This window comes from Mustelus asterias, chromosome 7 (genome assembly GCF_964213995.1).
Source record: "Mustelus asterias chromosome 7, sMusAst1.hap1.1, whole genome shotgun sequence".
NCBI classification, from domain to species: domain Eukaryota; kingdom Metazoa; phylum Chordata; class Chondrichthyes; order Carcharhiniformes; family Triakidae; genus Mustelus; species Mustelus asterias.
Window position 1 is genome coordinate 78,101,224 of NC_135807.1, and position 16,016 is coordinate 78,117,239.

Consider the following 16,016-nt stretch of genomic DNA (forward strand, 5'->3'; position numbering starts at 1 on the left):
CAGCTATGGCCTAATTAAGGTCCTGTACAAATTCAACATTACATAACTGTTTGAATATTAAATATAGATAGAAACATAATAGAGCTAAGTGTTCTATTTGCCTTTTTGTGGCCTTTTGTATGCCCAATCTTAATTATCCATGAAGCTCTAAAACTAAAGTTCCTCTCTTCCTCTACTTCCTTTAAGATTGTGCTATTTACTTCACTATATTATCTCACATTCCTCTACACTGAACTGCAGCTTCTACCTATTTGCTCAATTTACCAAACCATCTCTAGCCTCCTGAAATCTTTTACAGACCTTGTCACTAACTGCCATGTCACCACATCAATGTCATTAGCAAGTTCCAATACTGTTCTCCGAATTCCTAAATCTAACTCATTTATGTTTATAGTAAATAAGCATAGCTCCAACGTAAAGCCCTGTAGTACTTTTCTGATCAAAGCGCTTCAATTTGAAAAACATATCTCTACCGCTTGTGCTATAGCATCAAGGCTAGGGCCTGGATTTTTGCTCAAGTCAGGAGCGCAGAGTTGGGACTGTTTCTGAGTCTGCAAACGTGACCCGGGAGAAAGTGAACCGGGGGTTGGATTTTCGTTCTGGGGTGGCAGAGTTCCCTGGTAGTCAGGCCTGGTGGCCCTGGAGCAATCGTAGATGATGTAAGGTGCATGGGGGTAGAAGGGGGGAACGCTGGGCAGAAGGCCTGCCTTGTTGCACTGGCACTGTCTTGAAGTTCTTAAAAAGCAGAAAAACACAAAACAGTCCCCCCAGCAGCCCAGCCTCATGCATTCTGCATGCCCCATCAATCCCACCTCCTTCCTCCCATCCACTCCCATTCCTTGCATGCAAACCTATGCCCCTCTGCCCACCTCTGATGACCCGATACCCTCCATGCCAATCTACACCCCTCTTCCACTCCCAATAACTCTTTATTGCTCAATATAAATTTATTGATAACCCATGCCCCCATCACCACCCTTTTTCCTTGCACTTATCAAAAATTCATCCAGTATCCACCATGGCAGACCTCAGGAACCATGCTGAGATTAAATAAAATAAAGTTTCTATTGCATTCTTTATTTTATAAAGGCTCTCATTGCCAAAATCCCATTTATTACATTTACATTTCTTCAACTATTTATTCTTTATAACAACAAACATTTCAATCAATTGAATAAACTCTTATAAAAACAAATAGTAGTGTTCATAGTCCCACTTCAAAGAGCCCAATACCACTTGATGCTGTTAATCAAGCAGTGAAATGGCAGCTATACAACTGTGATAATGGATAATGAATCTAAACTTGGAAGGGCGACACGGTAGCACAGTGGTTAGCACTGCTGTTTCACAGCTCCAGGGACCTGGGTTTGATTCCCGGCTTGGGTCACTGTCTGTGTGGAGTTTGCACATTCTCCTCGTGTCTGCGTGGGTTTCCTCCGGGTGCTCCGGTTTCCTCCCACAGTCCACAGATGTCCGGGTTAGGTTGATTGGTCAAGTTAAAATTGCCCTTAGTATCCTGAGATGCGTAGGTTAGAGGGATTAGTGGGTAAATATGTAGGGATATGGGGGTAGGGCCTGGGTGGGACTGTGGTCGGTGCAGACTCGATGGGCCGAATGGCCTCTTTCTGTACTGTAGGGTTTCTATGATTTCTATGAGCCATGTTCAGGGGCAGGACTTCCAGATTCTGGCCTCTTCTGTCATTTTTGCAATGACTGAGAGATTCTCTATCGTTGTGAAAACCCAAGCCTAGGTTTTTATACTGCGGGTTAGATAGATAGAACAGTACAGCACAGAACAGGCCCTTCGGCCCACGATGTTGTGCCGAGCTTTATCTGAAACCAAGATCAAGCTATCCCACTCCCTATCATCCTGGTGTGCTCCATGTGCCTATCCAATAACCGCTTAAATGTTCCTAAAGTGTCTGACTCCACTATCACTGCAGGCAGTCCATTCCACACCCCAACCACTCTCTGCGTAAAGAACCTACCTCTGATATCCTTCCTATATCTCCCACCACGAACCCTATAGTTATGCCCCCTTGTAATAGCTCCATCCACCCGAGGAAATAGTCTTTGAACGTTCACTCTATCTATCCCCTTCATCATTTTATACACCTCTATTAAGTCTCCCCTCAGCCTCCTCCGCTCCAGAGAGAACAGCCCGAGCTCCCTCAACCTTTCCTCATAAGACCTACCCTCCAAACCAGGCAGCATCCTGGTAAATCTCCTCTGCATTCTTTCCAGCGCTTCCACATCCTTCTTATAATGAGGTGACCAGAACTGCACACAATATTCCAAATGTGGTCTCACCAAGGTCCTGTACAGTTGCAGCATAACCCCACAGCTCTTAAACTCCAACCCCTTGTTAATAAAAGCTAACACACTATAGGCCTTCTTCACAGCTCTATCCACTTGAGTGGCAACCTTTAGAGATCTGTGGATATGGACCCCAAGATCTCTCTGTTCCTTCACAGTCTTTAGAACCCTACCTTTGACCCTGTAATCCACATTTAAATTAGTCCTACCAAAATGAATCACCTCACACTTATCAGGGTTAAACTCCATTTGCCATTTTTCAGCCCAGCTCTGCATCCTATCTATGTCTCTTTGCAGCCTACAACAGCCCTCCACCTCATCCACTACTCCACCAATCTTGGTGTCATCAGCAATTTTACTGATCAACCCTTCAGCCCCCTCCTCTAAGTCATTAATAAAAATCACAAAGAGCAGAGGACCAAGCACTGATCCCTATGGCACTCCGCTAGCAACCTGTCTTCAGTCCGAAAATTTTCCATCCACCACCACCCTCTGTCTTCAATCAGATAGCCAGTTACCTATCCAATCGGCCAACTTTCCCTCTATCCCACACCTCCTTACTTTCATCATAAGCCGAACATGGGGGACCTTATCAAACGCCTTACTAAAATCCATGTATATGACATCAACTGCCCTACCTTCATCAACACACTTAGTTACCTCCTCAAAAAATTCAATCAAATTTGTGAGGCACGACTTGCCCTTCACGAATCTGTGCTGACTATCCCGGATTAATCCGCATCTTTCTAAATGGTCGTAAATCCCATCCCCAAGGACCTTTACCATCAATTTACCAACCACCGAATTAAGACTAACCGGTCTATAATTACCAGGGTCATTTCTATTCCCTTTCTTAAACAGAGGAACAACATTCGCCACTCTCCAGTCCTCTGGCACCATCCCCGTGGACAGTGAGGACCCAAAGGTCAAAGCCAAAGGCTCTGCAATCTCATCCCTTGCCTCCCAAAGAATCCTTGGATATATTTCATCAGGCCCAGGGGACTTATCGACCTTCAGTTTATTCAAAACTGCCAGTACATCCTCCCTCCGAACTTATTATTGGAGTATTTATTATTGGAGTCATGTTATCTATTATGATTGCAAATTGTTCCAAATGTTATTAGTTGCTACCTGCAATGTTTGAGACATTGAAACAGGTTGTGCCCCCATCTGAATAGCCTTGCATAGTGCAACATGGATACATACAGTAATACTAGCTTGGAAACAATTTTCTGGTTAACAGGCTCTTCTTAAGAAACTAATACATAAGTACTGTTTGGTAAAGAGGGCATTAAAAATCTTTGATCATTTACCTTTTTAGATGCCTGTTCTTCTTCTACACCATCTCCCACAACAACATACACTACTTTTCTGCCAAACCTTTGAATTATTCGTTCAAAGCAGCTTTCCTTTCCTAAAGCAAAGTATGTAAATTGTTAACTTAAAATAACTTCATTGTTTTCCTATTACACCAAAGTTAAATATTTTGCTTAACTACAGCAAAATAATTCAGCAGGTTTGAGCTCTTAACATGCTGTGGCACACAGTGGAAAGATGTGTTTTTTTTGTTTGAAATTCCTTGTATGAACTATCAATATCAGCTATGTCACAACATAGAGAGAGATAACACTTTCTAGTACCTAGTCACATACAACAGCATTGACAAATGAGTGGAAGAAAATTATTCAATGTCTTCTTGGCTGGGAATATTGGATGACATAGGAGACAAAGCGAAGTGGATAAAACAGACTTATTTTTAAGAAATCAAAATTATAAGTAAATAAGTAATTAACACTTTGCATCATCCCAGTAAATTAAATAAAGAACTCTAAATGATCTCAATTCAATATTTGCAAAGAAATGCAAGTGCGTTTATACTATTCATGTGCAGAAAGCAAAGTTTAATGTTGACCAGGTGTTTTTGTGTTTCATGATATACATCAATGATTTTAGACTTAAATGTAAGGGACATAATTAAGATATTTGGAGATATTACAAAAATTGATGCTGAGGAAGTTGACAGTGAAGGAGAATGATGCAGGCTATAGGAAGGTATTAATGGACTAGTCAGTCAGACAATAAAGTGGCAAAGTGATTGGAGTATGGAACTTACTGCCAGAAAGGATGGTAGAGGTACAAACTCTCAGCACTTTTAAAAAGTATTGTATATGCCTTGAAGTGCTATAACCTACAAAGCCACAAATCAAGAACTGGACAGTGGGATTAGGTCGGTTAACTCTTTTTCAGTTGGTACAGACACAATGGACCAAATAGCCTCCTTCTGTGCTGTAATTTTCCATGATTTCTGATCCTATATCTAATGTTAGACCATATATTTTAAAACCATGAATTACATAACAATTAATTGCAGTTCATTCTGCCTCATGCATCAAAAATGCTTTTCTTAAATACTGCCAGAGTTTAGCATTAATGTGTTTATTAATCATATCATTATTGGGAGAATAACTTTAATAAATGAATCTTGAGAAGTGCCAAACACACTTGGACTACAGATGAAGTGAAATACTTCTGTTATTTGCATTGCACTTTTTGATACAGGTATTACTCACCTATTTTTGTTGCACTATACACGTTTTCAATTGGAAAAACAATTCCTAATCCATAAAGCAGCACTTTGGCAAGAGCAGGTATCAATTGAGTTGTTGTTACTAAAATATTTATACAATTTGACCTGAAAGACATCATATTTTTGGTATTACTAAAAGTTATGTTATAAAACTAGAAGTAGATGCACTCTAAAATCAAGAAAAAGGAGTTCAACCATTTTGTTACAAGGCAAATACTATAAATTGTGCTATTGTATTACCGTGTTTTGTACAAATGCAGTGATCTGTACTAATCATGGATAAAAACCTTCAATACTGGGTATTAGAGAGACAGTTAAAGGCTTTTAGACAAAATTTATATTTTGCTCAACTATTATAACAAAATGTTGCAAAAACAAACATGTAAGTACTCACATTTACACAACCAATGTGCGGTTATGCATGAAGAATGAAGAAAAATGTGGATCCAACATTTAATTTTAAGGGGAGACTTTTTTTTATTTACTGACACATTAAAGAGGGTTGATTGTGGGAGATAGTTTGTGTTTGGAGGTCAGGTAGCATGTGGAAAACTCCAAAGTCTGGCTTTTCCCACATGCTGTGGAGTTAAACTTTTGGCTCTGACAGATTTCCTGACTGAAGACAGCCTGATTGACAGGCTTGGTTTCCACTCCGACAGGGAACACTCCAGAGAAGGCCACAGGAGCTGATAAGGCTGATTTATGGCCCTGACCTGGGTGGTAGGGGATGTGGGGTTTGAGGAGTGGATCTGGGGATCTGATCCCAATCTCGGGAGGAGTGTGGGGTTAAAAAATGCTTCAATCGCAATCCCCTAACTGTCGGATCCCAGAGAAGGAGGTTTGCATGGGAGGGTGTACCTGAAGGTGCAGGAGTTTGGCAGGCTGGGAGGAAGACTCCTGCTCCTCATGATCAATAATTTCTCCTTGAGACAGCCCTCATTTTACAGCAGTTGCTGAATTTCCTGAGGCTTAGGAAACATGGCCAGCCACAGTTTAATCTACAAAGCTGGATAAATTCAAGGTTTCCAGCCTCGCTACCATGTTTAAAATGCCATGCCGCCTGGGAGCAGATTGCTGCTGCTCACCCCTTGCCCCAATACTGTAAGATCCAGAAGTTTGCAGGGTTGAATGGGTTTCCCAGGGTGAGACTCTTAAATTTCCCTAAACTATTTCATCTTGTTCTCTTTTCGAGGATCTCCCCTATCTCCTCCCTAATTAGCAGCTGGTGATCTGCTCCTATGCTACTGCTAATGCTGCAGCAAAGTATAGTTATTGGGAAAATGGAGGATATATCAGGCAGAAACTATTATTGAAATAGTTTCTCTAATTTTCCTACTGACTATGTTTTGAAGTTTACCTCCCTACAAATATAGCATGGCTGGAATTGACAATTTAGCATGTGGAAAACTGGTTGTAAATCTCGCTTCTCACTAAAAAACAATATTCAATTATGCAGGTTGTAAAATCTCTACTGAGTTGATGGAAGTGAATATCAACTGGGGTTTAGAACAATTGGGCAGGGAGTATAATGGGCAGCTGATCCAATACCGCCAGTTTTGTGCCCTCACCAAAAGTTGGAGTTCTACCTCTGTGATATAGCAGTCAAATTATTATAATAATTTATGACAGTTTCATGCAGAAGACCTTCAATCCATTTAGTTCACCAGTTCACAGGATTCCCTTAGTGAATGCATTTAACTCTGAATTTCATTTGATGACAAGAGCATGTCTAGTTCCTTTATGTAATCCATTTGATTTCTTCTTATCCCACCCTTGATGACATACTATTTGAAATATCTATTACCCTTTTAGTAAAAGATATTTCTCCTTCATTTGTTATATTCTTATGTTGTGTTTAATTTGAAAATATGACTCCTTGTCTACAAATTCTACACAACAGAATATCTTACGAATCCACTTTATCTGAACCATTCATAATTTCTTCTCTCAAGGCTTTTTACAATTCACTTCCTTAGTTTTCTCCTTTCAAGACAGAAAAGATCCAGTATAGTTAATCTTTCCTTATATATGGAACCACAATGTGCTTTACCTTTGAACTATCCCAATTCAGATTTTTAAATTTATACAAATATCAGCAAAAATAAGATAATGTATTTATGGTTTGCTTTCATTATCTTGATGTTTCAATTTTTTCCAGATAAGCTTATTTTTTGATGCTGCTGTCCTATTATAAAATGTTTTCATCAATGTAATGACCTCAGTTCGCTCAAGATTGCATGTTCACATCTACCCTCACCTTGAATGAATGAGTGTGAGCACTTTCAGTGCAAGTGTTAACCAGGAATCTGTTAAAGCTTCAATTTCTGCTCGCAACTGCAACCATGATTCCCTTTTAGTTGGACCAAGGAGACCTGAGGTTTAGTTAAATAATAATTGAGTTAAAGATTCATTTGTTATTTATACCAAACATTTCAACAGCAAATATTCCAATGTATAACAGAGTTAAACACAACCACTCAATGCAATTCTATCACAAAACATAATGAAGAAAAAGAATCCATGCAAGGATCCAGCTGGTATATCTAAACATTGTATAAAGACCTACAAGGTTAAAACAAACTTTTTCCAAAATATTGAATATAGTTCTTTTATTTTATATTTTGACTCTTTTTCTTCTCCACGAGTGCCACAAATCAACATTCAGGAAGCAAGAAACAACAGCATGGATCACATACCCACATGGTTACTTACTGAAGCCCTGCTTAAATCAAGACTTTTGTTGGATTTACTTTTGCAATTGGAGACATGAATCAAGCAGGGTAAGTTGAGAAATTGAATTCTGCTGGATTTTTATCATTTTCTGACATGCAAACATTTCATTTCACTAGATTTCTCCAAATACCAGTCTACTTGAGAACTAATGAATTTCAAGCGAAATACACAAACTTGATCAAGAGAAATCCCTCATATGCAAATTCATAACATTTTGGTTGGAATTCTTTTATTTAAAAAGTGACATAGAATATTACCCAACTTGACCATAAATGCAGATACTGTTGTTTAACACAAACCTTAATTTAATATGGTTTAAGGAATTGAATGATCATAGATAAAGATTATGAAGTACACATACATGATTATAATTTTTTCAACTGACAAAGGTTTGATATTCCAACACTGCCAGATTAATAAAAGAAACATTCAAAAACTGATATAAATCATATAAACACAATATTTCATTTGAGTTTTGTCTTTTAAAATTCTAAGTTATTAATTTTAGCAGATATCAGTGATCATATCACCATCCAATAGTCAGCGAAAACAGTACTCACTTTCACCATTAACATGTTAGATACTAAATGATTTAATTCCTTGCAAATTAACCAAATATTTCATGAGGGAAAATTAGAATACTTGCCTCCAACATTATTTTTGTAGGTGTTATATACTTCTTTTACTCTTCGATAGCGAAAAGCTAACTTCCGCATCCAATCAACCCCTCCACGCACACCAGTTGCTAGGCAAAGATTTGCACTAGTTGCTGCAGCGTGAAAGCCATCTGTGGCAAAGTTATAAGTGCTGTGTAAATGGACACAAATGAGTCAGCCATCAGTAGAGAGTAGAACTCATGATATGTCACATAACATACTGTGATATCTAAGAAATAAATTCTGTTGCTTAGTGATTAACATACCTCAAATCCTGCCCATTATCATCTGACGATACATCATCAATGTGAACTTGATCACATTCCTGTTAAGAATTAAGGATGTTTGTAAGGTAAGTGAAATATAGGTTGAAACTGAATTATTTTTGAAAGAAGTCTGAAAGCAATGGCAAAAGAATGAGGAATTTGTAAATTTGGCTATATGTAGATTTGGCTAATATTTCTATTCAGTTATTTTTTTACAATTTGTTTTATTAAAACACTCTTGTAAAATCAAAATTAAATTATTTACTGTTTTTTATTCATACACACATGGCTATAATGGTGCAATTTTAAATCAAATGAGCAATAAATTATCTGATAAGAATAATCATTCGATAACAGCCTTGAAAAGCCACCATTTCCTTTGTTTTGCTGCAAAAAAGAATTCACTGGCGCATCGCTTGGTATGGACAATGACAACAAAGTTCATGAAAGCATTTTTAATATTCATCAGTGTTAGTATCTTCAAATAGCAGGTACCTGTTCGAGTGATTTTGTAAAAACATAAGGGAATTCTAAAAGAACGGAACATGATGATACACACATTTTATTAGTTACCTCTTTGAGGGCTACAAAATCAAGTATGCTTTGGGCTGAATCTTCCTTGGACTGGCAATCACTATCAGATTGCCACTCTGCTCCTAGACTGGAGCTCCACATTTGACATCTGACTTGAATCTATGGAGAAATGTGGAAGGTAACAGGTCTTGGAGTCCTACAGGAGCATTGGGAGGAACCAAACCATGCTCCCTTTATACAGCAGTAGTTGCCGTATGCCAGTAACTTTCAATGTCTCAGCAATTTTGACAAGCTATGGAGAGATGGTAAATATGTAGGCGGGTGAAGGGTGTGTTGGATGGACTGGGGGGTGGGCTGGGGGGCTGTTGTGAGTCAGTAGTATAATTAGTTACCTAGCAGTTAGAACTGCTTCTAACTTTTCCTCAGTAACTATTCTGCTAAGTTATTTGGAACTATCCAAAAGCTTTAAATTGGAGCTTTGGAAGATTCCAGGTGCAGATTCCACAGAGGTTGAAACCTTCCAGGCAAATCTCCATGCAGTCCTTGTGGGGGTCACCCGGCAGAACGTTTGCAGTACGATCCCCCAAAGAACAGAAAATCAGGGCCATTGTGTTCAAGAACAACAACTTGTAGTTATGTAGCACCTTCAGGATAATATAATGTCCCAAGACAGTAGTGCTATCAAAGAAAATTTGACACTGAGCCCATAAGGAGATATTAGGAGGCAGCTGAGCGAAGTTTTAAGGAGTGTTTTAAAGGAGCAAAGAGAGGAATAGAGGCAGAAAAGTTTAAGGAGGGAATTCTAGTGGATACCAGTGATGGAATGATTAAAATCAGAGATGATCAAGAGGTCAGAGTTGAAGAAACTCAGAAATTTTGAAGTGATGAAGACGGGAAGAGATGACAGAGATACAGGAGGTGGAGACAATGAAGTGCTTTGAAAATAAGTGTGAGTATTTTAAAAATCATGGCATTGTTAACTGTCTTCCCTAATGTAGATCACTGAGCACAGGGTAGGTGGATGAACAGGACTTGATATTTGATTTGTCACATGTATTGGGATACAGTGTAAAGTATTGTTTACTGCATGCAATAGAAACAAAACATACCGTTCATAGAGTACATAGGGGAGAATGAAAGGAGAGAGTGCAGTTATAGAGGTGAATTTTCTTGTTCTGGCCACCATAGGAATTGGAGCGGGTGAGGGGTGGACCATGGAAAGGTCCGATGACCCCAGGCGAGATTTTCCGGTTTTGGGGCAAGCACAGCCGAAAAATCCTGCCGATAATGTTAGAGTCACAGGGTGTAGAAAAAGATCAGCTTAATATAGGTCCTGATGGCAGCAGGGATGAAGCTATTCTTGAGTCGGTAGGTACGTGTTCTCAGACTTTTGTAACATTTTTCCCGATGGAAGGAGGTGGAAGAGAGTATATCCGGGGTGTGTGAGGACCTTGATTATGCTGGCTGCTTTTCCGAGGCAGCAGGAAATGCAGACGGAGTCAATGGATGGGAGGCTGGTTTGCATGATGGACTGGGCTACATTCACAACCCTTTGTAGTTTCTTGCGGTCTTGGGCAGGGCAAGAACCATACCAAGCTGTGGTACATCTGGAAAGGGTGTTTTCTGTGGTGCATCTGTAAAATTTGGTGAGAGTAGTAGCAGAATTTCCTTAGCCCACTGAGAAAGCAGAGGCGTGGTCGGCTTTCTTAATTATAGCATCAGCATGGAGGGACCTGGACAGGTTGTTGGTGATCTGGACACCTAGAAACTTGAAGCTCTCAACCATTTCCACTTCATCACCATTGATGTAGACAGGGGCATGTCCTCCACTACGCTTCCTGAAGTCACTGGCTACCTCCTTCATTTTACTGACTTTGAGGGAGAGATTATTGTATTTACACCATTTTGCCAGATTCTTTATCTCTTTCCTGTACTCCGTCTCATCATTGTTTGAGATCCGGTCCACGACGGTGGTGTCATCAGCAAACTTGAAAATGGAGTTTGAACGGAATTTGGCCACACAGTCATAAGTGTATAAGAAGTATAGTCAGGGACTGAGGACACAGCTTTGATACGAGTTAGGATGCAGGAAGCAGAGTTTAGGATGACCTGACATTTATGGAAGGCAAAGCTTGGGAGGCAAATCTGGAGGTAATAAAGACATGAATAAAGTTTTCAGCACCAGATGAACTGAGGCAGGAGTGAAATCAGGCAATATTACCAAGGTGGAAATAGGCAGTCTTAGCAATGACATAGATATGTGGTTGGAAGCTCATCTCAGGGTCAAATATATTATCATGATTATGAACAGTCTGGGTCAGCTTCAGACAGTTACCAGGGAGACGGATGGAGTCAGTGGCCAGTGAATAGAATTTGTGGTGGGGGCTGAAGGTTTTGTTCTTTCAAATATTTAGTTGGAAGAAACTTCTGCTCATCTAGTACTAGATGTTAGATGTAAAATAAAACTATAATTCTTAATTTTTTCTCAAAGGTATTAAAAATCCACTTATGTTCTTGTTCCCCAGAATTAATTCTGATGTAATATTTGACATGTTTTAGCAGAATTTCCTTCCAGACTTAAATAATGGAAAACATGTTTCAAAATAAAAATCATCTTCAAATGATTAAGTAAGCAAATAAGTGAGAACTGAAAGATAACAAATGGAAAGTTATTCTTTATGAGTTACTTTGCTGATTCAAAATTAAATTTTGAACTGATATGCACATGAAATGACTTAAATCCCTTTTCCTATACTTAATAAAGATAGCAATAGCAAATGAAATCTCTTATTTTTCATTTCATTGTTATGATTTGAATTTAAATATCATGTTCAGCTAGGTTGTTTCAGTCAATTTTCGGAGTAACAAAACAGACTTACTGTTGTTGCATACTGCATGCTAAAAAAAATTGAACCTGATGCAAACTGCCAATGAAATTATGACCCCTGATTGCCATTGAGCCACACACCACCATTGCCTCAGGCTTGCATTTAAAAGGCTAGTAGACAAAAAAAATCTGCAACTAGTTTGCTGTAGACACTCTATGTCCATGTTTTGCTAAATTGTATATAGTAAAAGAGTTTAACACGGGGCACTGCTAATAAAGCATGCAAGGCCCAATCTACAAGGCTGTATTTGGGAATGATACAAAATGTGTGTTATAATGAGGGGCCCATTACAGGTTTGGCATTTTATATGTTCTCCTATGAGACAGCATGAGAAAAGGGGAGAAAGACAGAAGCATCAGAAGTTGTGTCATATCAGAATATGTTTTTCTTTTACAGTGGAGAATGCTGCTTTAGCTGCACATCAAATATTATTCTCTGAATATACAAATAAATGTCTGGCCTTGAACATTTTCACTTTACTGAGTATTTTCAGGACACATTTTTTATCTTCCTGGATTTGTGGATAAGGGAGGGAGAGAACTGCAGAGAAACTAAAACCAGCTGTTCCTTAACAGAATTAAAATCCTGACCCTCAACCTCTGTTCTAATACATCTATTCTGCAATCAAACCTCTCCCAGCAAGCAGCGAGGGCGAAGGAGGAAAAGACTTTGACCCTGTAACCTTCTCCTCCTTCTGAGAGGTCAACAACTTCAGATAAGAGAGAAAGTCAATGTGGCCTCACAGGAGGGCTGTGAATTTAACATTTTATAAAATAAGTCACCAGTTGAAGACATAATTCAGAAACTTTTTTGAAGTTGTTTGTTAAATCTGTTTTAAGGCGACGCATGAAGACCTCTCTAATATAATGGTTTTCACAATTTGTCATAGGCAGATCTAACTTAATAACACAGTACTTGAGAGACTGATAATATTGGTTTAAAAAAAAGGATTGGCAGAGAAAAAATAATGGAAGCCATGGGTGGGGAGGAATAGACACATTCAGTTGCTCTCAAGCCCTCACACAGGGCTATAATCCTTTTAATCAGAGTAAGGGTTCTTATGTGCACAACCGAAGCAAAACCTGAAATTATACAGTTAACATCATGAGAGACAAAAGCTCTTCACCAGGAGCTATTTAGTAGAACTCCAGCACCCAATTACATACTAATTGGCTGTTAATGAATCTATTACGACTATTCTTCTTCAACATCCTGTGTTTGTTTTCTCCTGCTTGCTTTGTTTGGGTTGTCAGCCACGACTTGCGGCAACTGTTTGAAGTATTGTTCGGAAAGCAAGCCTTCTATAATTATGTGACGCCAATTCTTACTCAGCAAAGACATTCAACAGATGGGAACTTGTTTATTTGTGGGGAGATTAAATACGGTAGTTTTAATGATCAATGATTGTACATGGTGTGATTACAGATTAAAACTATTGTTTCTCAGTCCCTTCTTTAGAATGCTTAGTTGCCATTGCTATTAGATTAAATAAATGCTTTGCCTTCAGGGGATTATATGTCACCGGTCCAAAATGGCAAGAATTCTTAAATTTTATAGAAATTATAGAGTTTATAAACACAGGAGATGACCATTTGGCCCATTTTGTTTGTTCTTATTCTATGTTAGAGCAATCCAAAACCAATACAATAGCCCCATGTTCTTCCCATAACTCTACACCATCTTCTGTTACAAATGTTTACATTTTCCCTTCAAAATATCCAATGATATCTGCCTCAACCAGGATGTTGCCTGGTATGGTGGGAAAATCGTATGAGGAAAGGCTGAGGGGCTTGAGGTTGTTTTCGTTAGAGAGAAGAAGGTTAAGAGGTGACTTGATAGAGGCATACAAGATGATCAGAGGATTAGATAGGGTGGATAGTGAGAGCCTTTTTCCTCGGATGGTGTTGGCTAGCACGAGGGGACATAGCTTTAAATTGAGGGGTGAGAGATATAGGACAGATGTTAGAGGTAGGTTCTTTACTCAGAGAGTAGTAAGGGCGTGGAATGCCCTGCCTGCAGCAGTGGTGGACTTGTCAACATTGAGAGCGTTCAAGTGGTTATTGGATAAACATATGGATGATATTGGAATAGTGTAGATTAGAGGGGCTTTAGTTTGGTACCACTGGTCGGCGCAACATCGAGGGCCGAAGAGCCTGTACTGCGCTGTAATGTTCTATGTTCAACCACTGCCTGTGACAAAAGAGTCCATGCCCAACAACGCCCGTTACTTCTGATCTCTTCACTCTTAGGGGGCGATTTTACCTGTTTTTTTCCTGAGTGCTGGGCGGACTTGAAACTGGGAAAGTTTCAGATCCGTCTTTTGGGCGTATTTTCAGGCCCCTGCATACACACTCTGCCTGCAAAAATATCAGCAAGCCTGTTGCTCGATGCAGAAACCTGTGGGCAGGGCTTAATGCACCTGAAAGCCTGCAGAAGGAGGTAGTGTGCATGTGCAGGCTTCTGATGCTGCACATGCGCATTAGCAGCAGCAGGGGTCTGACCGAAAAGAGAGAGCTGTCAGTAGAGGTCCTTGCCAGTGCAGGCCACCTGAAGCAGTTCTCCCCTCCCTGCAATCGCAGGGGCCCACAGCCTGAGATATAACTCCCGCCGACCAGACCGATCAAGGACCCCCCTCCCCCACTGATCGTGGACCTGCTGTCCCCCTCCCCCAACCGATCGCTGCAGTGTGGCAGCAGGCCCCCTCTCCCTCCTTCACCTCACAATAGCTGCAGAGTGGGAGCTATCTACCTCCCTCCCTCCCCCCCACAGATAGTTGCAAAGTGGCAGCGGGCCCCCTCCGTATTAGCCACTCCTCCATATTAGCTGCTCCCCATTGGCACCACCCCACTGGCCCTGCCCCCTGGCCCTGCCAGGTGGGTATTGTCTAGGTATTGTCCAGGTGCCAGTCTGGCATCCCCCTTGCCCTCTGCCTCCCTGCGGGGCCTCAATAGCCTCCGGTTCCACCTGCAAGGCCAACCTGACTGCCCCCCATTCATGGGGAGTATGTCTATTCCTCGCCAGCGTGAACCTTTCCTGGCAAGGTCATAAGGGGGGGCGGGTCTGGACGATTGAGCCCCGGGCTTGCTAAGCAGATGTAAAACAACATTACAATAAATTTGAATGCATTAACCTGCCTCTCGCCCATTTCCAGCAACTGACTGACTGCGCTCGAAATCTGGCGCTCGTAAAATGGCACCAGTCGCGAAAACCGGCGCCAATTGTGCCAAGCGCTTTATGCCCGACTTTACTACTGCGTCGCTGCCCATGTATGACAATTTTAAAATTGATGACTCTTGTTCACCAGTTCCCCACCCAGAGGGAATCATCTTTTCTTGTTCATTCCATCAAATTCCTTAATAATTTAAAAAACTCTGCCAAAACATTCATTGCCTGTCTTCACTCCAAAAATTATAAATACTTCATTCCTCTTGTCTATCCAATTGATCTCTTTATTCAAAAAGTTTATTGAATTTGTCAAATGTTACCACTTATTTCAAAAAATTTATTTGATCCCAATGTGTTGCTGCTGATTTATTAGCTCCCTTGTTAATTCTGCACAATATATCTCTTTCTACTTGAACATAAATCCATCAAACTCCCATTCTAAATACTCTACTGTACTTGCCCAATTATGTCAACCCATGTTGCCACCCTGCAGTCAAGCTGTCAACTGTTGTCCATTTAAGGATGACAGACAGACTCTCAAAACTCGAGGGTCAATCAGAAGCCTTCCAGCATGAATAGAAAAGCAGGCTCTGGTGCTCTGATGGAAGCTAAGTGAGAGAGAGGGCAGTTCAATATGGTGATACCCTTTCTCCTGCCTTTTAAGTTTTGAATAAAAAATGGCTTATGGAGTAAGTCAATTAATGTGTGGGTGTGCAGGGTGAACCTCTCTACAGGGCGGCCTGTGGCTGCTCCTGCATGCAGGAAGTCAGTAAGGGCCTGCCTCCCTGGCCTGCCTTTGGTAGAGGTCTGCCCATGGTGGACACTTGGTGAGTGGGTGTGGAGGTGGCATGGGGATATGAAGGTGAAAGGG

General features: G+C 40.4%; 1 protein-coding gene across 7 annotated transcripts in view; it reads right to left on the reverse strand.

The window, feature by feature from the left end:
- eya1 (EYA transcriptional coactivator and phosphatase 1) overlaps positions 1-16,016 on the reverse strand; it is a 183,954-nt gene that overhangs the window by 11,989 nt on the left and 155,949 nt on the right. For 6 of the 7 annotated variants that reach the window (XM_078217104.1, XM_078217102.1, XM_078217101.1 and 3 more), the window contains 5 exons: positions 8,559-8,617; positions 8,283-8,443; positions 7,161-7,275; positions 4,887-5,008; positions 3,630-3,730 (listed from right to left, as the gene is read on the reverse strand). In XM_078217104.1, coding sequence (XP_078073230.1) covers positions 3,630-3,730; positions 4,887-5,008; positions 7,161-7,275; positions 8,283-8,443; positions 8,559-8,617 — 558 coding nt within the window. The remainder of the gene's footprint in view (positions 1-3,629; positions 3,731-4,886; positions 5,009-7,160; positions 7,276-8,282; positions 8,444-8,558; positions 8,618-16,016) is intronic. The other variant, XM_078217107.1, reaches the window with a different exon arrangement.